The sequence below is a fragment of the Bufo gargarizans genome, chromosome 1 (genome assembly GCF_014858855.1).
Source record: "Bufo gargarizans isolate SCDJY-AF-19 chromosome 1, ASM1485885v1, whole genome shotgun sequence".
In the NCBI taxonomy this organism is placed as follows: domain Eukaryota; kingdom Metazoa; phylum Chordata; class Amphibia; order Anura; family Bufonidae; genus Bufo; species Bufo gargarizans.
Window position 1 is genome coordinate 220,536,211 of NC_058080.1, and position 25,522 is coordinate 220,561,732.

A 25,522-nucleotide genomic window follows, 5' to 3' on the forward strand; every position below is an offset into this window, starting at 1 on the left:
GTAGGTGGCGCGCAGCCTGTCTCCGGTGAGATGTTTGGGCGACTCTCGTCCGCGCTGGATGGATTTCCTTTTTTGGCCACTCCCCTAGTTTGATTGTTAGGGCAGCCGTGTATCTCGGGTTTTGCGGGTTCCTCGGGCCAGGTGAGTTCACCAGCACCTCCCCTAAACGTCAGGGGTCGCAGGTGCGACAGTTGTCCTGGGCCCACGACCATTGTGGCCTCTGGCTCCCTTCCACGAAGACCAATCAGCATGGACCTTCCTCGGAGGTCAGGTTTTAAAACCTCCAACGATTGGTGCCCAGTCATGGTCCCCCGTCAATTGCTGGCCCCGTTGCAAGGGCCTCCCCAGAGGCCCCGCTGCTTCCTTGGCGTGGGGGGCCCCTGTCGTCAATCCAGTTTTGTGTCCCACATCAGAACGCTGGCCTCAGGTCTCGGTCGTAACCCGCTGGCCGTCTCGGGACACTCGCTCCGAACCGGAGCCGCGTCCTCAGCATCAAAAACGGGGTCCCGGCTCACGGGCTTAAATACATGGGTAGGTGGCGCTCTTCTTGCTTCACGAGATACATCCCGAACCCGCATGTTGAGATTTCCCAGGCATTTTGTAATCTTGCTCTCTGGGTGGTTTTGAAGGCTTTTGGTCACTACTCTGCTCTCCTCGTTTATTTTGCCCACTACTAGGCTTACCCTCGCTCCTGGCTTCCGGCACAACACAGCCAGCTAGGTCAGGGGAAGCGCTTCACCCACTCATCACAGTTAAGCCTCTCCCATAAATAATAAGTGACCCCATCAAGTGCCTCCTCACCTCACATAATGGGCAAAATGAGGTTATTGTGTGGGTATTTTTTGTGGTTTTTTTTGGCAAAGTATTATTTGGTATTGAGTATCGTAATACTTTACTTGGTATCGAAACTGAAGTTTAAATTCTGGTATCGTGACAACCCTACTGTTACTGTACGTAAATCTAACCTAATTACAAGTACAAGCAATACAAGGAGGATATTGCATGCAGTGCAGAAAGAATAAATGGGGAACTTAAAGGGGATGTCTCACTTCAGTAAGTGGCATTTATCATGTAGAGAAAGGTTTTACAAGACACTTACTAATGTATTTTGATTGTACATATTGCTTCCTTTGCTGGCTGGATTCATTTCTCCATCACATTATACACAGTTTTATTCCATGGTTCCAGACCTCCTTGCAATCCATCAGTGGTGGTCGTGCTTGCACAATATAGGAAAAAGCACTAGCCTATGTTCCCTCCTATGGTCCCGGCCATCAGAAAAGCTGATGCTTTTTCTATAGTGTGCAAGTACAATTACCACTGATGGATTGCAGGGTGGTCTGTAAGCATCGTAACAGGCAGTGTATAATGTGATGGAAAAATGAATCCAGCCAGCAAAGGAAGTAATATAGACAATCACAATACATTAGTAAGTGCCTTGTATTATAACTTTCTCTACGTGATAAATGCAACTTACTGAAGTAAGACAACCCCTTTAAGCCTCCCAGGCATACATTTAGACAGAAGTTGTATGTGCCACAATTTATGCACACAAAATAAACAGCATACATGATGGGTAGTTCACTGTACCTGATTACTCGTATTGATGTCTACTCCTCCTTTTAGGTACTCCAGTACCTTATCCAAATTGCCTGATCGCGCAGCTTTGAGGAAGCTAGTATTGCTGTCCGACTGTTAAAACAAAAAGTAAATTGGTCACATTTTTGGAGCAAACTACAGGATGTAAAGATCATTGTGTCTGTAATGTAAGAACTATTAAACCATGACACATATGCCCATATAATCTGGCTGAGATACATCCGTTATTCTAAAATGATCCTCAAACACATGGTGTCAACAGAAAGAGAAATCTATATGTACTGATATTAAGAGTAATTATTGGTAATAAATAGAAGGCTGCCAAACATAGGTAAAGTCCTGGACAGTCCATAAAACAGGGGACTTTATTCCACTGTCCATGAAAAGAGTGATCACAATAAACTACGGCTATAACATCTTCATATCAGTATGTTGGCCTGGACATACATGACACCTAATTTATTATGATTTACACTCAATTTGTCCACAAAAAGTATGGTTAGGATTGTTTGATCAGTTGTCCAGAAAAAAGAAACAGGTTGGTACCTCTCTGTACATGAGTGACTGCATGACTTTCAGTGAGTATGGCTATGGTACACTTTTTTCAGTGTATGCGGTGGGCAAAGGAGGCCGGAGTTGCGGAAACAGCTTGGTGGGCTATGTAGCACAGCTCGTTTGCCTGTTCCTGTAACCCCCGCTGTATACAATGGGTATTCCCCTTTAAACAGACACAGTATAGATAATGATTAAGGCTACTTTCACACTAGCGTTCATAGGTCCGTTCGTGAGCTCCGTTTGAAGGAGCTCACGAGCGGACCCGAACGCCTCCGTCCAGCCCTGATGCAGTCTGAATGGAGCGGATCCGCTCAGACTGCATCAGTCTGGCGGCGTTCAGCCTCCGCACCGCTCGCCTCCGCACGGACAGGCGGACAGCTGAACGCTGCTTGCAGCGTTCAGCTGTCCGCCTGGCCGTGCGGAGGCGAGCGGATCCGTTCAGACTTACAATGTAAGTCAATGGGAACGGATCCGCTTGAAGATGTCACCATATGGCTCAATCTTCAAGCGGATCCGTCCCCCATTGACTTTACATTGAAAGTCTGAACGGATCCGCTCAGGCTACTTTCACACTTAGAATTTTTTCTAAGTTATTAATGCAGACGGATCCGTACTGAACGGAGCCTCCGTCTGCATTAATATGATCGGATCCGTTCAGAACGGATCCGATCGAACGCTAGTGTGAAAGTAGCCTAAAATAAGCCACTCACTTTGTCACAGCCTCTCCCACGTCTACAAGTACTGACTAATGAATGTAATAATTCTTTCTGTCTATACACGCACCTTACACAGAATGTGATCACAAACAGCAGTGCTAGGGGGCCTCCTAATCGATACCCCAGGGACCTATACTGGACTATACTATAGTGGTGCAGGGATAGTCTTTAAGGCGCTCATACACATTCAATAGTTGTCAGACGAAACGACAGCCATCTCTCCTGACTCCCTCCCATACACGTGTGGCTTAGCCAACTATTTGCACCAACTTTACACCAACTATTGGTTGGCTTCCTTTGGTGCACAATGTCCCATCGGAAGCCATGTCCCATTTCCACTTAGCCATGGCTTCCTGTTGAGCTGGAAAACACGAAACAGGCGAGGCTAGGTCTAAAACTTGATACATTATGACCCAGAACTGTGTCAAATTGTGGCACCTCTTATGACATGCGCAATCACAAGCACCTATTTATTAGGTTACGACCACACGGTGCGGTTGTGTGGACTTCGGGACAGGAACTTAATGTGGTCCTGGAGAGAAAAAAAAGTGGCCCCGTGTTGTAGGCAGGTTCAAATTGACAGAAGGTGGGACAGCGGAAGAAGGCACAGCCAGTAATACCATATTGCAGCACAAAATACTGTCCCAGCAGAGCCAAATCCTCAGCGCAACACAATAAACTGCCCCAGCAGCATCAAAAACCACAGTGCAGCATAAAATAATGCACCAGCAGCAAAAGATACCTTCACAGAAGCGGCCTTTCTGTGGTGGGCAGTGCAGCTGCCACGTTCTGTCCTCCTACACTAGTTGCCACAGGATGGCAAAGTTGAATTTCAAGAATCAAGAAGCCACCTGTGGTCACCGGCCATGTACATATATATACTTGACGCCCCCAGCTTTAATCAACTCTGGGAGCAACAGATTCTTACTCACGTAGCTGGCGGCTGTGAGAAGAGTTCTGGCAGCCAACTGGAAATCGGCCCACCAGGAAATTTCCTTGTAGAGTCTATGGCCAATCCGCCCCTGATCCAGTGATGGTCAGTTCGCAGTGTTCGCCAACGAACACATGCGGGCTGCCGTCCTGACTCACTCGTCCGGCGATGCGCAGGTAAGCCCTTACCTGTGCCTGTGCCAGGAGCCGGTCTGAAATCAAATGCAGTCACCGGGAGCAGGCAGTTCCGAGAACAGCCGATGAAGGCCCCCGGCAGCTGTTCTCGAAACTGCCTGCTCCCGGTGACCGCATTTGAAGGGCTTACCTGTGCATCGCCAGACGGGTGAGTCAAGATGGCAGCCCGCATGTGTTCGTTGGCGAACCCTGCGAACTGACCATCACTGCCCTGATCAAGAACCATGTGGCCATACAGGCTGCACCAGGCCCTAATTGAACTAATGAGACCTGCATTGTTAATGGTTGCACTGTATTGCAGGAACCCCACGGTCATTAACAATTAAGACTACTTAACCAGTGCAGTCTCATTACCTTAATCAGGGCCTAGTGCGGCCTGCATGGACCTACGTTTTTGATTGCAGCATGGCCGCGTCCCAAATCCCACACAACTGTGCTGTATGGCCGTACCCTAAGGATCTGGCCAGAGTAGCTGCTATAGATGCACAGATCAGTGGCAAAAAACTCAGTAGTATATATTATTAAGATTTGCTGAACAGACTTTGAAAACTTTTTCTACGCTCTACGGGTAAATCTAGGCAGGGACGGCGTTTAAAATATTAATTGTTTTGCTAATGGCTTTTATCAGTGACCTGATTTCCATAGGCAATTGTAAGAAACTCGTAAAGGAATAAACACACACATAACATGGTCAATGCAAATAAAGGCGGTAGCCATCTTTGTATCTAGTACGTATGGATATGGGCACTGGGCTGGTCTGAGGGGTGCGATAGGCAAATGTTATCTCTTTGGCACATTAACTAAAGGTCACGGGAAGCAGCACGTCCTGTAATCCGCATTGATGTGTCACCAGCCCCCCCGATGCTTAGCCAATCGTGTAAGCAGATAAAGCACAGCTCAGCTGAGCAGTAACTGCACCGAGCACAAATGCTGCATCACGCCCACAGTCCTCTTCTGCACAGGCGGACGCTTAACCAGTGCATGGCTGGAGGTACCTACGTAACATGTCGCAGGGCTGAAGCTCTTTCTTTTGCGCAGTTCGGTAGAACATGCATCAAAGTGATATGATGATGAGCTGTGCCAAATGACAAACTCAGCTCTGCTAAACCTGTGAATCCCTGTCACCCCGTGTCATAATAGTACATGAGTAGCAGGGGTGAGGTCCAAACAGTAGTGGACTAGGTGGATGCCCTCCTTCTGGTGGCATATATCACAAAGACCTCTCATTTCTATTATAAACCCTTTGTACATTGCAATGGATAAAAGTGAAATAAAGTCAAATACGATTTATATATAATATATATTATTTTGGGAATAATTGGTAAATTGCTGAACTTTTTTAAGCAATTTTCCAGGACTCTGAATTGTTGTAATTTGCACCAATTTTATCCAATGGCACACAATGTTTGCTTGTTATCTCGTACCTGTTCTGTACGCCAGAACTTCTGCACATGCTCAGTACAGCATCTCGGGGGAAGAACTGAAATGAGCATGTGCAGAAATCCTGGTATGCACCGCAGGTGAGTGCAGTATATAGACACCTTAGAGGGGGAACCTGGGGCTTGGGCACACCCTCAGGGCACCAAATAGCTCATTTGCATACTTGAACAAAGTGCTTTTTCTGCTAAATGCAGCAACGGAGAAGAAAATGTAATTATTTGTCTGTGCAAGCCCTACATGCCACTCTGCTTGGTTTAGTAGGCGGAAACAAGCGGATAGACTCCCTTTATATCAGCTTGACAGGTTAGCCACACCCACTTTCCAAAGTTGGAGTAAGGGCTCATGCACACGACCGTTGTTGTTTTGCGGTCCGCTTTTCTCTGATCCGTTGTTCCATATCTGAACTTTTTATTCTCTTTTTAAAAGGGTTCTGCAGTTTGTTTAAACTGATGATCTATCCTCTGGATAGATCAACATTTGATCGGCGGGGGTTCGACACCTGGGACCCCCGCCGATCAGCTGTTTACCGCCGGCCCAGTGACGTCACGACTAGTATCAACTGGCCTGGGCAGGGCTAAGCTCTGTTCACCTGAATGGACACGATCGGTATTTTGTAGATCTGCATTTTGCGGACTGCAAAATACATACAGTTGTGTGAATGTAGTCTTAGGCGTTTTGGGTGGATCTGTCATGGATCTGCTAAAACGGATCCGTTACAATAATACAACCGCATGCATCCGTCATGAACTGATCCGTTTGTATTATCTGTAGCATAGCCAAGACGGATCCGTCATGAACTCCATTGAAAGTCAATGGGAGACGGATCAGTTTTCTATTGTGCCAGATTGTGTCATAGAAAACGGATCCGATTCCATTGACTTACATTGTGTGCCAGGACGGATCCGTTTGGCTCAGTTTCTTCAAGCAGCGTTTTGGTGTCTGCCTCTAGAGCAGAATGGTGACTGAACGGAGGCAAACTGATGCATTCTGAGCAGATCCTTTTCCATTCAGAATGCTTTAGGGCAAAACTGATCCCTTTTGGACCGCCTGTGAGAGCCCTGAACGGATCTCACAAACGGAAAGCCAAAACACGAGTGTGAAAGTAGCCTTAATCTGTCATCTGCATTCTGGGGGGGAAAAAAAATCATATCAAATATTGCTGTATGGAAAAAACATGCTCCTACTACATTACTGGAGCTCAACTAAGCTGGCAGGCATCAGCATGATGACATGCTTTTTGATTGTTTCCACTGACAACAAGGTTTAGCTTTGGGCTATAATACAGACAGTAACTTAATATTAGTATTAGGGTACTTTCACACTAGCGTTATTCTTTTCAGGCATTGAGTTCCGTCCTAGGGGCTCAATACCGGAAAAGAACTGATCAGTTATATCCCCATGCATTCTGAATGGAGAGCAATCCGTTCAGGATGCATCAGGATGTCTTCAATTCAGTCTTTTTGCCTTTTCAGGACAGAGATAATACCGCAGCATGCTACGGTTTTATCTGTGTCCAAAATTCCGGAACATTTGCCGGATCCGTATTTTTTTCCATAGGAATGTATTAGTGCCGAATCCGGCATTCAAAACACTGCAATGCCGGATCTGTCCTTCCGGTCTGCGCATCCGGTCCGTTTTTCCGGATGACACCGGACAGATGGGTCTGGCATTTCAATGATCCGTCTTACGAATGCCATCAGTTGGCATACGTTTTGACGGATCTGGCAGGCAGTTCCAGTGACGGAACTGCCTGCCGGAATCCTCTGCCACAAGTGTGAAAGTACCCATACACAAGTAATAAAATGTTTTTACGCAGTGATTATGGTGCAAGACATAGGGGAGACAGGAGCAGGGCACAACTGGTACCTTAAGAGCACAACCCACAAATACAAGGAACTGTTATGTCATGTGTGGATTGACTTTATTATCATAAATTATCATTATGCAGAAGTGCAAATGGCTTCAATACAAACAGATGAGTCTAAGCAGAAAACCAGATAAAGACACATGAATCCGGAGAAGATGTGAGTCACCGCATTGCTACTCCTACTGGATTCTGAACCAGCTCCAGCAGGCACCAGCCATTCATGCCAGCTGGATCTTGATTTTCTGGCAAAGCTTAAGTCTTGTAACAAAGTATTAAACTGTTGCCTTAGGGGTCGGCCACACGTTCACGTTTTTTTTATGCTGTTTTGAAACGAAAACCAGGAGTGGATTCAAAAAAGAGAAGTGGTATCTGTCCTGTATACAGTCTCTCCTATTATGAGCCGCTTCTGATTTTAGCTTCAGAAACTGCATAAAAAAACCTGGCGGCGTGGTCCTACTGGTACGGCGCTGAAATAATCAAACTCTACCATACATATGACCGCTAGTCACAATCATTCTGCATATACACTGCATCTACTGCTACTCCTTCTCCATCAGAGAGATGCGGATTTGGTTTTCCACAGGTATGACATCCAAGAGATGATTCATTTTCCTACCAACGTGTCCAAATCAACAAGAACCTTTTTATTTTCACTGCGTAGGCTTATCTGTAGCCAGGAGGAAGACCGCAGGCACATTACTGTAAAATCAAGCCAAAGGACAAGCTTAGCTTGGCTAAATCTGCTATGTAATAAAAGTGTATCCCCGTCATAGACATCTAGGGCATGGCTGGCCAACCTGCGGCTCTCCAGCTGTTGTAAAACTACCATTCCCACCATGCACTGCTGTAGGCTGATAGCTGCAGGCTGTCTGCGCATGCTAGGAGTTGTAGTTTTGCAACAGCTGGAGAGCCGCAGGTTGGCCATCCCTGATCTAGGGCATGGAATAAGGATCATGGTATGACCCCACAATGCAGCTGACTGCAGGCAGCCAAGCCACGCCCACCAGCAGCAACCAATGGGTGCACTATTTTGCGGTAAAATCATGCCAGCATTGGCTGCTGTGGGTGGGCGTGGCCACAGAGGTCACAGGAACAAGCCACTTCCAGTCCAATAGGGCCCTGAAGCTGTCAGGAACTGGGTCATAGCATGGGAACAGTGGCACTGCTGACAGGTGAGTAGTATTTTTTATTTAGTTTTTAAATTGGGCACAGGTTCTGATTGGGTTGGTCAGCTGGAAGCTTAGACAACCTATTTAATTGTTAGAATATGTAAGACAGGAAAGATCAAATTAAAGGGGTTGTTCATCTTTGTAGAGCTTTTCTACAGACCCAGGGTGTAGCAAGACCCATGGTTGGTGGTAATCATACTCTGCTTTCCCACCACTGGGTTCTGGCTCTATCGCCACCCTGTGGCTCTGCAGGTCCCAGGTCTCCCAGTGTCAACATATGATTTGACTCTGGTGATGTTACCGCTGCAGTCATTGACTAGCCATACCAGTGACATGATAACCATATGCAGCCGTCACTGGTTCACATGCCAAAAAGGTGACACATGACTGATTTGGCCAATCACTGGCTGCAGCAGACACGGGACCTGGCATCAAACCGGATCAAGACTAGTGAAGACCCTGGGACCTGCAGGGCTGTGGTAGAACCCAGTGGCGGGGATCAGGTAGGTGTGACTACCACCGCGGATGCGTCCACACTGTAGAGGGTCTGTCGAAAAGCTCTACAAAGGTAGACAACCCCTTTAAGAGTTGGGTACAAACTATAGTATTTATAGATATCTAAGTTATGCATGTGACATTCCAAGTTTAGACGAGAGCCTGGAACAGTGAAAGTCACCTGGGGGTCACCTGGAATGAAGCAGTAAAGGCTTTCCGTTGAATTAGGCACGCATAATGTCACTGCCATTACATGAGCCTACAGGCAGAAAATCACATGAGCACATCGATCACTGGGATAAGATTGTTGGTGGTAACATCAGGAGCAGCACATGGAAAAACTAATGGGATTGTCCTTTAATTACCACTAGCCTGCTTTTAATTATTCCAGTAATAGTTTATACATTTAACCCATTGAAGACCAATGCTGTCCACATCAAATCTTCATCTTTTCATAATTTCCCAATTTCTGTAGGACAGAATGGGCTTTTATGTGGTAACAAAACGGGACCAATATTTTCAATATAAATGTGTTTTTTTTTAGGACTGCAAAGGTACGGCTTTACAGTCAGGCTTGTAGGGGCAGTCAGGCTTGTAGGGGCAGTTTTTGAAGCTAAAACCAGGAGTGAATAAAAAAAAAAAAGAGAGAAGTCCTTTAAGCTTTCTGACCTTTTATGATCCACTCCTGATTTTGGCTTCCAAAACATCATGCAGAAACCTGTACCCTAAAAAAAGGTCATCAATATCAGATCGGCAGGGGTCTGCCTCCTGGTACCCCGATCATCATCTGTTTGCAGAAGCCATGATGTGCCGGGTGCAGACACTGTGTAGTTGTGCATGCCTGGTCTCAGCAGCTCTCTTCCATTCACTGGAACAGGACTGAACTTCAGCAACCAGCTATGGTTACTGCACAGTGTACGGAGCTATGCAGACAGCTGATCAGTGGGGGTGTCAGGTGCTGGACCCCGCTTATCTAATTATCACCTATCCTAAGGATAGGTCATCCACATTAAAATTCTAGAAAACCCATTTTTTTTCCCCATTTTATATACAGAAAAATAGGCAGTTACGGTATACAATTCAAATGCTTGCCTTGTTCTCCATTTTTAACTCAATGTAATAAAGTGAAAAAAGAAATCCAAAATGTAATAGTCTTACTCTCCTGTGTGTAATGATATCAAATATGTGTCGTTTGCTTAAAGAGGTTGCCCTCAAGATGGACCATAACTAGCTGTATACAGTATACTTCTGTCATAACTGACCATGCAGCTAAAGAGACTTACATATACGTCTTAGCTGCACAGTGATATTTGGGCCAGATTTGAGCACTTTGTTTTGTACAATTTGTGGCTGAGAGCCCCTGGGAAAGAGGGGCCCACTGCTCTGCGTCCATTACAACATCCCATTCACTGATTAACAAGCCACACTTCCTGGTTTGTGAAGGAAAAGTGCTGATTGGTGGATCAGCCTGTCACTCACTAATCTGTTGCGTGCTCCACCAATCATCATTTTCCTTACAGGACAGAGAAGGTCTGATTGGTCTGTAGCTGCACAGTCTGCTGGACTGAAGACCCCACCGGTGCAGAGGGAAGGGTGGGAGCCTGTGGAGGCCGAGCCATGTAATACAGTGTATTATATCATGTTACTGGGGATGAGGGAGGTTATAATAAACTGCTATTATATGCTGGACACCAGGGGAGCAGGAAGGAGGATTGTCAGCTGTGGGTATCCACATATGTGCATGCTTTCTATGCGTGTGCATTCTTGTTTAGCTATGCTAATGTACAAAACATACACGTCTGTGTATGTCGTTATGGGTGTATATTTGTACATCTCTGTACATTTGTATTTTCTTGTGTGTGTGTATATATATATATATATATATATATATATATATACCGTATATATATATACTGTATATATATGTGCACGTCTATCAGTATTTGCATGTTTCTATGCACACTGTGGTATATCTTTCTCGTGTTTGTGTATATATGAATACGTGTGGATGTCTGCCTCTCCTTTGTACATACTGTATGCATATATGTGTGTACAGATGGAGCCATTAGAGATGAGCGAATATTATATTTTGAAAGTCGTTCACGCTTCGTTTGGAGGTAAAAGGGGAATTCCTTTATGGATTCTGTCACCACGGACCATAACGCAATTCTATGACTGAATGCATAACGGAATGCCTTTAGAGAAATTCCGTTATTCATTCCGTCATAATAGAAGTCTATGGGCTGCAAAACGGATACTTCCTATTTCCGTTATGCCGGAGAGGACTCCTCTGCATAATGGAAACCGGACGGATCCGTTATGCAGGCCATAGACTTCTATTATGACGGAATGAATAACGGAATTTCTCTAAAGGCATTCCGTTATGCTTTCTGTCATAGAATTGCGTTATGGTCCGTAGTGACAGAAACCTGGAGCCGCGGACCAGAAGATCAGGGGCGGGCTCCGGAAATGCGGATGCGGACAGCACTCTGTGTGCTGTCCGCATCCATTCCTTCCCCTATAGAGAATAAATGGGTCCGCTGTCACTAAGAGAAGCAATCTAAGAGTCTTGCAGGTCTGATACCTTTTAATGGCCAACAAAAAGAGAAGCAATGATGTTACATAGCGAGCTTTCGAGACAAATCACGTTTCTTCCTCAGGCTAAGGGCTCATGCATACGACCGTTGCCTGTTTTGTGGTCCACAAATTGTGGATCCGCAAAACACAGATACCGGTCGTGTGTATTCTACATTTTGCGGAACAGAACGCCCGGCCCATGATAAAACAGTCCTATCCTTGTCCATAATACGGACAATAATAGGAATTTTTTTGGGGCGGAACGGCCATGCGGACATGGAATGCACACAGAGTATATCCCGTTTTTTATGCTGACCCATTGAGGTGAATGGATCGGCATACGGGCCTCAAAAAATAAAGGCACAGAATCGGAAAAGAATATATGTTAGTGTGCATAAGCCCTTAAAGGGCTTCTGTCATCAGAAAAATCATTATGTATCTGGCTGATATTAGCGATGTGTTAATGTCAGCAGAACATAACTGTATGACTGTATCTCCCTGCCGCCGTTCGCGCTAAATACTTGTATAATATGCTTATGAGCCGCTAGGTGCTAGTGGGGCGATGCTGCAGCACCTAGAGGCTCCGTCCTCTCACCCTTTGGCACGCCCATGTCCAGTTGATTGACGTCAAGTTCTCCTCTGTGCCTGTAAAATCCCACGCGTGCGCCTTCCCGTTTAATATTCTGCGCAGGCGGTGAAGGACGCTCTCCTGCTGCCGGCTTCCCTCACTGCACAGGCGCAGGATTTTACAGGCGCAGAGGAGAACTTGACGTCAATCAACTGGACATGGGCGTGCCAAAGGGTGAGAGGACGGAGCCTCTAGGTGCTGCAGAAAGGCCCCACTAGCACCTAGAGGCTCATTAGCATATTATAAAAGTCTTTATTCTGAGGGAACGGCGGCAGAAAGTTATATATCATACAGTTATGTTCGGCTGACATTAGCACATCGCAACGATTCTTCCCATGACAGAAACACTTTAACCTGATTTCTAATTATTAAATTATTTTCTAATACAAATAAATAAATGATATTGTTTTGAGGCAGGGTATGCATAGTTTATGATGCTGCTGCAGACTGTATTTGCTTAGATGTGAGCCTAGGGTTACACAGCGACACAATAACACTGCATCATGTCAATGGGGTCATGTGACCCCTGACCTAACGTGACTGCTACAAGACCGTTGTAAATAACTCAACCCTGTTGAATTTTTGATTGCACATAAATTTGCCATCATGGACACGAAGCAGGTCGTGTGCAACTGCGAACTGCCTGCGACTAGTCTATATCTATCTATCTATCTATCTATCTATCTATTATCTATCTATTATCTAGCGATCTATCTTCTATCTATCTATTATCTATCTATTATCCATCTATCTATTATCTATCTATTATCCATCTATCTTCTATCTATCTATTATCCATCTATCTATGATCTATCTATCTATCTATCTATCTCCAGCAAACAAACCTCTCTCCAAACTCCCTGTCTTTATCATGGTGACAAGTGTTACTTCTCCTCGGTCTGATGTACTCACCATAGATTCCTGCTCTGAGATTTCTTCAATACTGTACCCATAGTAGTCCAGAATTTTCTCCAAATCACTGATACTTCCAACATGACCAACTGATTTCCCAGTGTGACATGCCTGGCAAAGTGGTGCATTGCCCATAACTGTTTGACCCCAAGCTATGGACTCGTCAGCAGCGTCAGACATCCATGTCAACTCAGACAGCCAGTGTTCACTACTCCCAGTTTATCCCTTTGCTCACTGGAGTCTCTCTGGGGATTCATCTCCAGCAACTGCGGTCATCACTGAGTGACCATTTCCAATTCGGGCACTGTCTGTCTATTTTTACACCTACTAGGCCAGTTATGCATGTAAATGGAGGGGGCTGCCTTCCAATACACAGCCAGCCTTCTCAGCACAAGGAGTCCAAGTCTGCCAGTGTGAAATGCCTCTCTGTGCATGTGAGCCCTATTGAATTACTCACTGTGGGCCCCTCGCTGTCTTTCTGATTATGTAACAAATGCCACTGATACATTACATTCCTCTAAATCACACAGCCACAAATCTATTACATTCTTCTCAATATCACAGCCACAAATCTGTTACATTCCTCTAAATCACACAGCCACAAATCTAATACATTCCTCTAAATCACACAGCCACAAATCTATTACATTCTTCTCAATCACACAGCCACAAATCTTACATTCCTCTAAATCACACAGCCACAAATCTGTTACAGTCCTCTAAATCACACAGCCACAAATCTTTTACATTCTTCTCGATCACACAGCCACAAATCTGTTACATTCTTCTCAATCATACAGCCACAAATCTGTTACATTCTTCTCAATCATACAGCCACAAATCTGTTACATTCTTCTCAATCACACAGCCACAAATCTGTTACATTCTTCTCAATCATACAGCCACAAATCTGTTACATTCTTCTCAATCACACAGCCACAAATCTGTTACGTTCTTCTCGATCACACAGCCACAAATCTGTTACATTCTTCTCGATCACACAGCCACAAATCTGTTACATTCTTCTCAATCACACAGCCACAAATCTGTTACATTCTTCTCAATCACACAGCCACAAATCTGTTACATTCTTCTCAATCATACAGCCACAAATCAGTTATATTCTTCTCAATCACACAGCCACAAATCTGTTATATTCTTCTCAATCATACAGCCACAAATCTGTTACATTCTTCTCCATCATACAGCCACAAATCTGTTACATTCTTCTCAATCACACAGCCACAAATCTGTTATATTCTTCTCAATCACACAACCACAAATCTATTAAAAAAAATGTTTTCCATTCCCGACTGCCCCGCGTAAGTTTACGTCGGCGATTGGGCATTTAAAAATGGCACCCGCTTGCGAGCGGAGCGGGTGCCATAGCTTTAGTTTTAAACAGCAGACACCTGGGACTAATGTATGCAATTGATAATAATGTCCACCACAAACATATCAATGAAAAGTACAGATCGCCCCACAAAAAATGAGCCCTCACACAGCTCCGTACACATAAAAAGAAAAAAATTATGGGGGTCAGAATGTGGCAATGCAAAGAAAAAGTTTATTTCCAAAGTTTCAAATTTTTCAGTACTAAAATGGAAGAAAAATGATACATACAGTATGTGGTATGGTTGTATTTGTACTGACCCAGAAAATAAAACAGTTCAGTTTTATTGAAAACCCCCCAACCCCCACCCCCGTAAACCCCCGCTTCCCACCACATTGTATGCAATGGTATCTGTAAATGGTACTATTAGAAAGTACATCTTATCTTGCAAACAACAAGCACTCATACGGCTATGTGAATGAAAAAATAAAAAAGTTATGGCTGGGAGTAAAAAGTTTGGGAGGGCTGGGAGTAAAAAAGAAAAACACCTTGTGCATCTTTTGCGGCCCCTTTAAAATGAATGGGTCCGCACCCGTTCTGCAAAATTGCGGAATGGATGCGGATCCATTTATACAGTCGTGTGAATGCACCCTAAGGGCTCATGCACATGAACGTATTTTCTTTCTGTCTGTTCCGTTTTTTCTTTGCGTACCGTATTCAGAACTATTCACTTCAATAGGTCCGCAAAAATAAAACGGAAGTTACTCCGTGTGCACTCTGTTTCCGTATGTCCGTTCCGCTAAAAGATAGAACATGTCCTATTATTGTCCGCATTACGCACAAGGATAGTACATTTCTAAGAAGGGCCAGCTGTTCCGTTGTGCAAAATACGGAATACATACGGTTGTGTGCAAGAGGCCTAAGATTACTGCTAAAGAGCAACAATATTTTGTACTCAGGTTTTAATGGGATAGTACTGCCAAAATTAAAAGAAAAAATGTAAGAAAAGAAAATGTAAGAAAAAAATCTAAAAAAGTGTTTTCTATGAATGAATAAAAACATGGCATAAATATTGGTAAATGTGCTGTGTTCACATTGGTATGTTTAAGAAAGTGCTGCAGGGATTTCAGAAATATGCTTCCCATAATATTCAGCAGATCTGCGCCACAAATCAATGGAAACAGAAGAGGGGGTCACAGCAATACCGTATTACAGCAATACTGCATGTAAACACTTCACCATGACAGTCCCATGTAAATGCACCCTGAAGATATTCAGCTGTGGCCAAAGTGCTCTTCCACATCAGATCTATGGCAGATAACGGCCAAGAGGATAGAGAAGGCGCTCATAGGGTAAGGAAGTTCAGCAAATCAGATTTCTAGTGAAAGAAATGGTTTGCTCACCTATTGTGGTTGCATCAATTGGATGCAACTGCAATGGAGAATGAGTGTAGATAAATGACGGTTGGTGCAGCCTAGATTCGTCCGATCGCCTTGGGCAGGAGCCACCCTGCCACTTGGGTAACGGTATGAAGAAGAGTACGCTAGACCTTAGGTAGAGCGTGTGGACCACAGAGGGCGCACGAAACAACCGATCAAAGACAATGTTTTTGATTTCAGCAGTATTCCATTTATTCGTAAGAGTCTTACGAATAAATGGAATACTGCTGAAATCAAAAACATTGTCTTTGATCGGTTGTTTCGTGCGCCCTCTGTGGTCCACACGCTCTACCTAAGGTCTAGCGTACTCTTCTTCACATCAGATCACATCAGCCACCTAATAGTGCAAAGAAGCTGCCATACAGCATTTCAGATCTAAATCTTGTAGATCTCTATAATTAGGCTTCAAAAAAGGGATACATGCCAATGCATTCTTAAAAGGAATGGTGCCGTCCTCAGTTGTACAGGATACCACTAAGTGGTGGCAATCTGTCTGTACACTTAGGAGGGCAGCGGTTTTATCGCTCACAATGAAACTCTTTCACCGTACCAGTTAATTTTTGTCTGAGTATTGGAAACAATTGACATATTCGCCAAATGCAATTCTGACATGATGGTGATTACTCTGGTTATTTTTGGAATAATGAATGACCTCTGAATGTTTCCTTCATGCTTCTGTACTTCAGATTAGAGCAGCTGAATTTTATGAAACATTGATTGGCATTCGCTCTGCTCGGGTCTTCTGCACTCATGTAATGCTATACGGCTATTCACACATGAACCTCTAAGGAAAACGGATTCAAACGATAGCATTTATAGTAAGAGGAACAAATCGGTCACAAATATATCTAATAATGTATTCTTTACTAGAGGAACTTGAGGGTGCCTTCAAACATGGCAGATTTTGTTGCAGAAAATTGCTGCCATTGAACATCACCTGAATCGGGCTTAGAGAAATCCATGTGCTTCCCGCCAAAACAACCCCGCTCATATGAATGGAACTTATGTCAGTCACAGAAATGTTCCCTTATTTTCTTCTTATGGTCCAACTAAATTTCTTGTATCTCAGTAAAACTGGACTCCTCATGGATATTTATAACACCAATGCAGCTGTCAAAGAAGGGCAGCACATAATACATAGCTATCCGCTGGACTCGTCTCTCCTGACCCCTTCATACACGTTTGTCTGGCTTGGTCGAGCATGAATGTGGAGAAGAGAGAAAACTGCAGCCAGACACTTCACATTTCACCCCACAAAGAACTTTTCCCTGTTTTCCAATACAAAATATGATAACCTAAATGGTGACATCTTAAAATACAACTTGCCCTGCAAAACACAAGCCCTCATACATCTATGTGAACATAAAAGAAAGAAGTCATGGTTCTTGGAAGGTGAGGAGGAGAAAATTAATTGGTCTGGCCTTGAAGGGATTAGGCTTCTGTGTCGCTATGTTTTGCCATTTTTCAGAAAATGTAGAAATATTTTTGGTAATGATCCTTGTGACTTGAATGGAAGTATTCTGCAGTAAATCCCTTCCACTAGCCACATTCCATTAAGATTTAATTGTCAGGCAGAATAGCATACTTTCTGACATTTCAAAATGGAGAGATACAATATTTGGTCAAAGCCCTCACTGAAAAAAGCCTTTCATAGGACAAATTCCCTGCAATATTCTGTAGCTAGGTACATGCATGAATCTACTCTTACACCCTTTATCATGGGATGTCCACTGCAGTACTGTATGTAAAACCAGACACATTAACATAACACTGTGCTGCATTTAGAATATTTATAGAGCAGAACACATAAAAAAAACATGATGGGCAACTGGGGGCGGACTGGGAGAATAACATGCCCCTTGAAAAAAACCTATAAGTGGCCTCAAGTTGTAGGGGAGTCCAAATTGAGAGAAGGCGGGGCAACACAAGTAGGCAGGGCCAACAGAAGCCACAAGTAGGCAGGAACAACTGAAGTAGGCGGGGCCAGCAATACAGTAGTGCAGCACAAAATACCGCCCCAGCAAAACCAAATACCACAGTGCAGCATAGAATACTGCCCTATCACCATACTAAGGATGGCGAAAATTCAGAAGGGCACCTGCGGCTGCTGGTCAGGTGCATAAGTAGCTGATGCTCCTAGCTTTAATTAATCCTGAGAACATCAGATTGTTATGTACCTGGCCAGCAGCCACTGAGGAGGGCTCAGATTGCCCCCTGGGCATCGACCAACTTGGACATTTCCCTGTAGAGTATATGGCCAGTCCGCCTCAGAACTGGTGCATGAACCTCAACGTTCTGGAAAGCTTCAGAAAGTTCTGTAGCTGTAATACAGGCAGTTCTATTACCTAGGGTAGGCTCAACATACTTTTAAAGTCCCAACACATGGCTTTCATGCTTTTAATCCGAATTCTCAGAATCTGAAAAGGCTAGACTGTACCTCCAAGATGAATATATGTCAGGCCTCTTTCACATGCCTGTGCCAGTGATGACGTCCCTGACAAGACAGTTAGTGTTCCCTCCTTGAAGATGGCTGTGGAGGATCCACTGTTGGTCCGGGTGTTAATAGTTTGCCCTCTGTGTATCACCTGTATGCCATGTTCATTGCTAAAGGACTTCCAGAGCATCTCCTACAAATGGTCAGTGTCATCCTTGTTCTGTCAGTGGTTTTCGCTGACCTATAGTCTTCAATGGGTGCTTGTATATGCATTACTGATCGAAGTATTGCATATAGCTGATGTTTTTCCAATGACCCACAGTCAGTAGGAAAACAAGGACGTGTGAATAAGGGCACTTCCATACAGTGTTGGGCCAGTGATTTCCATCAGTGATGGTGAGCCAAGACCAGGTGCGACTCTAAACACAGAACGGATGCAGATCTTTCCATTATGCCTTATATCTCTGTAGGCTTCACTCCTGGTTTAGGCTAAAAATCACTGATGAAAAACACTGATCAAACTGTGACTGTGTGAAAAGAGGCCTAAACACATTAAATGACAGCACACATATTTTGGGACAGGTTTGTAATACATTCATTTTTTTTAGTGACCTATATTATACGTTAACTGAATATATAACAAAGCTCTCCTTACTAATAAGGACAACCTTTCAGGTAAAACACATGGATGCCAATTCAGTTCTAGAATTGATCTGAATAGAAACCATTTTGCATAGGTCAACCATATTATAACATCATTTTCCTACCACAACGAGCTGGTTCCACACACTGCGACTCCCCGCACTGTGTGCACCGTATCCTAGCAACTAAAGAATCCAGTGCTCATCTAGAAGCCCCCACATAACAACAGGTAAGCCATGTCTGTCTCACACCCGGCCCACTTACATCTCTCCTCAGATCCAGATTGATAAATAAAGCTTATCACATCCTTCTTCTACTGAATATTTTTGGCAACCTTGCTCCAACCACAGCTTTTAAAAAATACAAGTATAGTCACACGTGGCGGTGTCGCTGTGTGTTTTTTTGTGCTGTCATTTTGGGTAAATCACAGCATGAAAATGCCACAAAACTAGTCCATGTAATTGCATCTATAAAATCTGTTTATTTTTAAGTATTTCATATGTTAAATTGGGCAGAAGACAAATCAAAAACATAATAAATGATGAGATGCAAGTATGTTATGCAATGCAATCTAAGACTGCGCACATGCAGGTTCTGATCAGGGGTTGTAAGCCAAATCCAGATGTGAATCATCAAGGGAAGGAGAAGGTATAAGGCTGGGTTCCGACCTGAGCGTTTTACAGCGCGTTCCTACGCGCTGTAAAACGCTCAACAGGCAAGAACCAATGATTCCCTATGGGAATGGTTCTCACCTGGGCGTTTTACAGCGCGTACGATCGAGCTGTAAAACGCCCAACGCCCCAAGAAGTACAGGAGCTTTTTTGGGGCGTCTTGTCGCGCGTTCCCGTACATAGACTTCCGGGAACGCGCGACAATGGGCGTTCGCTTGTTCCAGAGCCGCGATTGTAAACGCGCATAAAGAGCGCTCCATCCCGAACGCTCAGGTCTGAACCCAGCCTTAGCTGCCTACACATGATGAAGCCTGGCATCAGGGTCCGTATGCAGAACACCGCTAACTGCCAGGCTTGTACTTGATGGGCTGCACCCGTACATGCTATCTGAAACATTTAATACATGTGTTGAAAAGCATGTACACTGTGCTGGATTGGGGGACCCGGGGCACACCAGAGGAAATTATTCTCAAGGCGCAACCCGAAACCATAGTGGCAAGTGACTGGCTCCAAGGAAAGCCAAATGTTTTTTTTCCTGGATCTTTGAGGCTCGCTATGGTATCAGAGCCTGAGCCCACTGGTAGATTCTCTGGTGGGCCAGTCCGACCCAGCAATTTTTGGGCACATTTTGATTAAAAAAATCTCCCCCAGTATTAAAGTCTCCTTGATCTAACACGTTCGGCAAAGTGTCTTCTCTCCTGACAGGACTGATAAATATAGTAGATGTCCTAACTCAATCATTCAGGATCAAATGTAATAATTAATGTCCTAAGGGTACCATCCTTCTTTAAAATGCAGGTCACAAAGCGTTCAATGACCTGGTTACAGGTGAGGAAAATTGGTATTGGTATGAGAGTCAACATCATGATCTAAGGAGATTTATTTAGATGTTTTAGACGCTGGTCTTAATACCCCTTGCGCTGGCGCTTGATGCGCCTAAGCTATGCGCATCCCTTGCTGGCGTGGATTTCGATCAAAACTTCCCTCTTTTTTTTTTTTTTTTTTTTTAATCAAATCTTTATTTATCACAGCAGGCATGATAAAGAAGACAATAACATAGTGCGGGCAACAGCCCAACAATCGAGGAAGGCATATAAGATACAAAGTTGTAATATGTAGGTACAGCAAAATAGGCAGATATGCAATATGTTAATTTAGACTGATTTAGGCAGACTTGACATAAATGGTAGGTATGGCAGATAAGGTACTGGCTCCCGTGAGAGTATAGCTAGTAAGGGTCAGAAAGAGACAGAAAGGGAGCAGGCGAGAGGACATCATCCTCCTTTTTTTTTTAAGACCTGGCATGAGCGGGGAAAAGTTGCAGATTTGCCCGCAAATCCCCTTTGCGACCGAAGCTGTGACAGATATGTGCCAAAAATGTGCATATATCTTATAACAAATGACCCCCATATAACCTATTGTAGGTTGATGATCCTGAGTGACATTCCCGGTTATACCATACTTACTGTATCTAAACATAATATATATTATAGCAGATTTAGATTTTGTTTCTTTAAATGCTGAGAGCAGACTGTACTAGACAGTCAATGTCAATTAAACACTGAATCAGGCACAAACGACATAATCATGTCCTAGAAGAAGGCATTACAGTAGCCACTTTTTGGCAATTACAAAGAACCAGGAGGAGCTTGGGGAGCTCTTATTTTTATTCCAATGTCAATCTGCTTGGGGATGGTGGGAGCATACGACTGGGCAGGCCTTCTCTGTGAGGATGAGAAAGGGAACACTGACATCCAGTTCCATCTGGCATTTGGCTGAGGAGATTAGTGGTCCCTGCACTGTGAGCTAATCCCACAGGGAAAGGCACAGTGCAAGAATAAGAGGGAATGAAATACAGAAAAAGAGCAAAAAAGACCTGCAATCGTGCATTACACATTTACACAAGGCTAAGGATGGAAGTGGAAAACTGTAAATAGTATAAAATCTTGTCAGGTGGGTAAATCCAGTATACAACTAAAACTACAAGAAGACTAATATACAATGCTTATATGTGGAAGCTTCACATCCTGTGGACCCTGTGAGAGCCTTAGGCAGGATTCACTTATACTGCGGTGTGTTTCAGCTGTGAATTAAAGCTATCCGTCAGTTGCAAGTGTCTCATAGATTGTAAGCTCTTGCGGGCAGGGCCCTCATTCCTGTTGTTTTAATTGTTGACTTCTTTGTTGCTCTGTAGTGCATGATTTTGATTGCACATGAACCCTCTGATTGTAAAGCGCTGCAGAAAAAGTTGGCGCTATTATAAATAAAGATTATTATTATTATTAAATGGTTCAAGGTTAACTTTTTTATGTGGACAATGTGGGCAAACAGTTTGACCTAAAAAATGTGAACGACATGGCTTCTTTTGTAAATATGCCCATTTCAGAGATTATAACAGAAGATTATTCATTTTTAGTGCGCTGGTCCCTGGTAGAATGTACCTACACAGGTTTCATAGACATTAGTACAATACTCTTGTTTCTTTTTGTTCTCCTTTTTTATTGAAGACTCGTTTTTCGCTTGTGCGAACTAGGGCAATGTCAAAGCCTGCAGAAAATCCCTTAATGTTATTTTAGAGGAAGAGAAATGGAAAGTAGCCTAAGTAGAAAGTATGAAAACATTACAACTAAATAACTCATCTATACAGTATACAAATATCAATGCCATAATGCCTGAAGGGCATGACAGTAGGAAAAGCAGGTAAGGCTACTTTCACACTCGCGTTTGGTGCGGATCTGTTATGGATCTGCACAGACGGATCCGTTCAGTTAATAGAACCGTCTGCATCCGTTCAGAACTGATCCCTTTGTATTATCTGTAACATAGCCAGGACGGATCGGTCTTGAACACCATTGAAAATCAATAGAGGACAGATCCGTTTTCTGTTGTGTCACAGAAAACGGATCCGTCCCCAGTGACTTACATTGTGTGTCAGAACGGATCTGTTTGGCTCAGTTTCGGTATCCGCCTTTAAAGTGGAATGGAGACGGAACGGAGGCAAACTGATGCATTCTGAGCGGATCCTTTTCCATTCAGAATGCATTAGGGCAAAACTGATCCGTTTTGGACCACTTGTGGGAGCCCATGACGGATCTCACAAACGGAAAGCCAAAACTCCAGTGTAAAAGTAGCCTAAGTTTTTGGTGCTCGGTAATGGCTAAAAAAATAATAAAATACAATAATAATTGTATTTAATCTTCTATATAAGTCTTATAATCAAAGACACAATTATACTTCAACTTTCCCCAACATCTCCATAAAACTCTGTGACTCACAAACACAGCAATTACATCTGTGTAAATGGAAACGAAGCCACAAGCTGCAACATGAGCAAAATGTGAAATGTTCTGCATTACTAGATGGGCGGACGGATTAATAAAGAAATTGCACTTCTTTTCATTTTGCAGGAACAAAGGAAGAACCTCAGCTGTTCAGACATAATCGCTTGATTGGAGCTCAAGGAAATGGCCCCAGGCACTATAGGGAATGCTGAAATAACGAAATCCAGTGTCCAGCAGCAGAACAGAGGCACGAACGTGTGACCAGTCGTGAAAAAGGAGGACATGGCTACTCTGCATGGCGCTGACCTAATTCTCAAATTGTGCACCCCAACCAAACAGATGCAAAGAGAAGTTGGAAAGTCTTTGATGAAAACAGTTCCACACAAAATATAAAAGTATAAAGCTAATAAAAGGGAAATACAACTAATATTTAGATTAATATGAAATTTGTAAAAATATAAATATTTCATCAGTGGAATAAACTGATGAAGGCCGCATGCACACGACCGCGGTGTGTTTTGCAGTCCGCGTCCGTTACATATAACTGCCTATTCTTGTCCACAAATAGTAAGTGAAGTCATGCCGCTCCATAGCTTGTATGTGCAATTTGTTGCATCTAGTTTTAGAAAAACCCACTCCGCCTCGCTTGCCAGGAGGGTACGGCATAGTGGGGAAAGGGGTGCAGCCTAAGGTGCAACATTTAGAGTCAAATTTTCACCAAATTGTTGATGTAAAATTCTGTTGAAAGGTAAGACAACCAATAGTTGATATAAAATTCAATAAAAGGGTCTAACCATGCACCAAATGTATCTTCCAGCACCAGCCACTGTGATAAATGACTTTTGACCGCTTGTCTAAGTTTATGTTCACACGTTAAGTGTTGTTAGACTTCTAGATAGGTTTTCTTCACTGGAGGCACAGACCCTGTATCTATTATCCATGGCCAAAACTTAGTGCCTTGCTAGCCACCCCCCAGATACCCAGCACCCTAGGTACAGCCCCTCAGCAACAGTGCCAAAGTAACACCGCTTCAAATGATATGCCAGGGTACTGAAGTTATCACCACTATACTTCAGTATTTGTCCAGGGCATATGTAGTAGGCATTGACCTTGGTGGTAAATGCTCCAGTATGTTCAGTGTATGAAGGCTCTGTTAGACATTGCCCCATATTGTAGTCGGTGTTAAGGAAAGCAGCACAGATTACATTCTGTAATTAAAATGTGTCCTGACTCACAGCCAAACGTCTGGCAGTGCCCCTCGAAATCCAACAAGACAACATGTAAGGAAATACAAAAAAGTGTCAGAACATTTGGTAATCTTGCTCTTCAAATGAACATGTTACAGAGGATTTGGACTATTACCATCCAAGCTGTTCACCTATCAATTCTGAAATCAGACAGGACGCCTTCAATAATTACCTTGTCTGGCTCTGCAAAAACAGCGTGGCCAATCTCAAACGAAACCATGTGCAAGTGCGCTGACATTTTAGGGATGAAATGGGCAGAAATGATTTCCTACTGAGAACAGACTGCCTGATGGGGCAAAGGTTAAAAGATTTTCTTTCCAGGGATTTGGGATTTATTCCACCCATGATCCAGAATTGTTTCCACACTGACATTAACATACACCTGCCATATATATAAAAAAAACATAAAATAAAAAAAGATAGAAATACTAACAATTGTTCTTATTTCCGTTTTTATCTATTTTATAGAATATGTCGAAGAGGTTTTGTCTATCCAAATCTACTGTTGCCCTAAACATTTGTTTGCAACCCATACTGTGGTTTACAGCAAAGTATACAATCCAAATAAAACCCAGATTATATATTATATGGGGATTGACAAAGTTAGAATTTCATCCCAGCATTGGCGAAATAAAAACAATTCTTGATTCCACAGGATTGTGCACAGCCTCCAGAAACACATCCTACAACTACATGTTTCAAACCCTCAGGCTGGGTTCACACCTGAGCGTTTTACAGCGCGTTCCTACGCGCTGTAAAACGCTCAACAAGGAGAAACCAATGCTTCCCTATCGGCATGGTTCTCACCTGGGCGTTTTACAGCACGTACGATCGCACTGTAAAACGCCCGACGCCCCAAGAAGTACATGAGCTTCTTTGGGGCGTTTTGTCGCGCGTTCCCGTACATAGACTTTCGGGAACGCGCGACAATGGGCGTTCGCTTGTCTCTGTATGCGCGGTTGCAAACGCCGGTACAATCGCGCATACAGAGCGCTCCATCGCGAACGCTCAGGTCTGAACCCAGCGTAAAGGGTTTTTTAATTCTGGGAGCCATCATCATGATTGAAACATGTAGGATGGATTTCTGGAGGTTGTGCACAATCCTGAGGTTTTAGTGCTGGAATGGATTTATAACTTTGCCCATCCAGGTTTGTAACCCACACTCCAGCACAGGACGTATTATCCAGGACCACCGCAATTGGGGAGTTAATGGAATTATTCAAAACAGGGTGATTGAAACTTGGATTGTTTAATATTTATTTGTTCTCTATATTAACTATAAATTTATAAGTATGATTTACCCCAACTGTTTTCCCTACTGACTTCATTCCGAAAGGATGCAAATGCAAAATGCTATACATTGTAAGGGTACTTTCACATCAGTTCCGTCCT

General features: G+C 43.6%; 1 protein-coding gene across 50 annotated transcripts in view; it reads right to left on the reverse strand.

Annotated features, from left to right (window-relative positions):
* The window catches only part of ANK2 (ankyrin 2), a 524,175-nt gene that overhangs the window by 175,022 nt on the left and 323,631 nt on the right, over nt 1-25,522 (reverse strand). For 27 of the 50 annotated variants that reach the window (XM_044301512.1, XM_044301701.1, XM_044301443.1 and 24 more), the window contains exons 1-2: nt 13,084-13,364; nt 1,591-1,692 (exon numbers count right to left, since the gene is read on the reverse strand). In XM_044301512.1, coding sequence (XP_044157447.1) covers nt 1,591-1,692; nt 13,084-13,263 — 282 coding nt within the window. In that variant the 5' untranslated portion in view covers nt 13,264-13,364. Of the gene's footprint in view, nt 1-1,590; nt 1,693-13,083; nt 13,365-25,522 lie in introns of those variants that run through there. The other 23 variants (XM_044301490.1, XM_044301541.1, XM_044301518.1 and 20 more) reach the window with 4 other exon arrangements.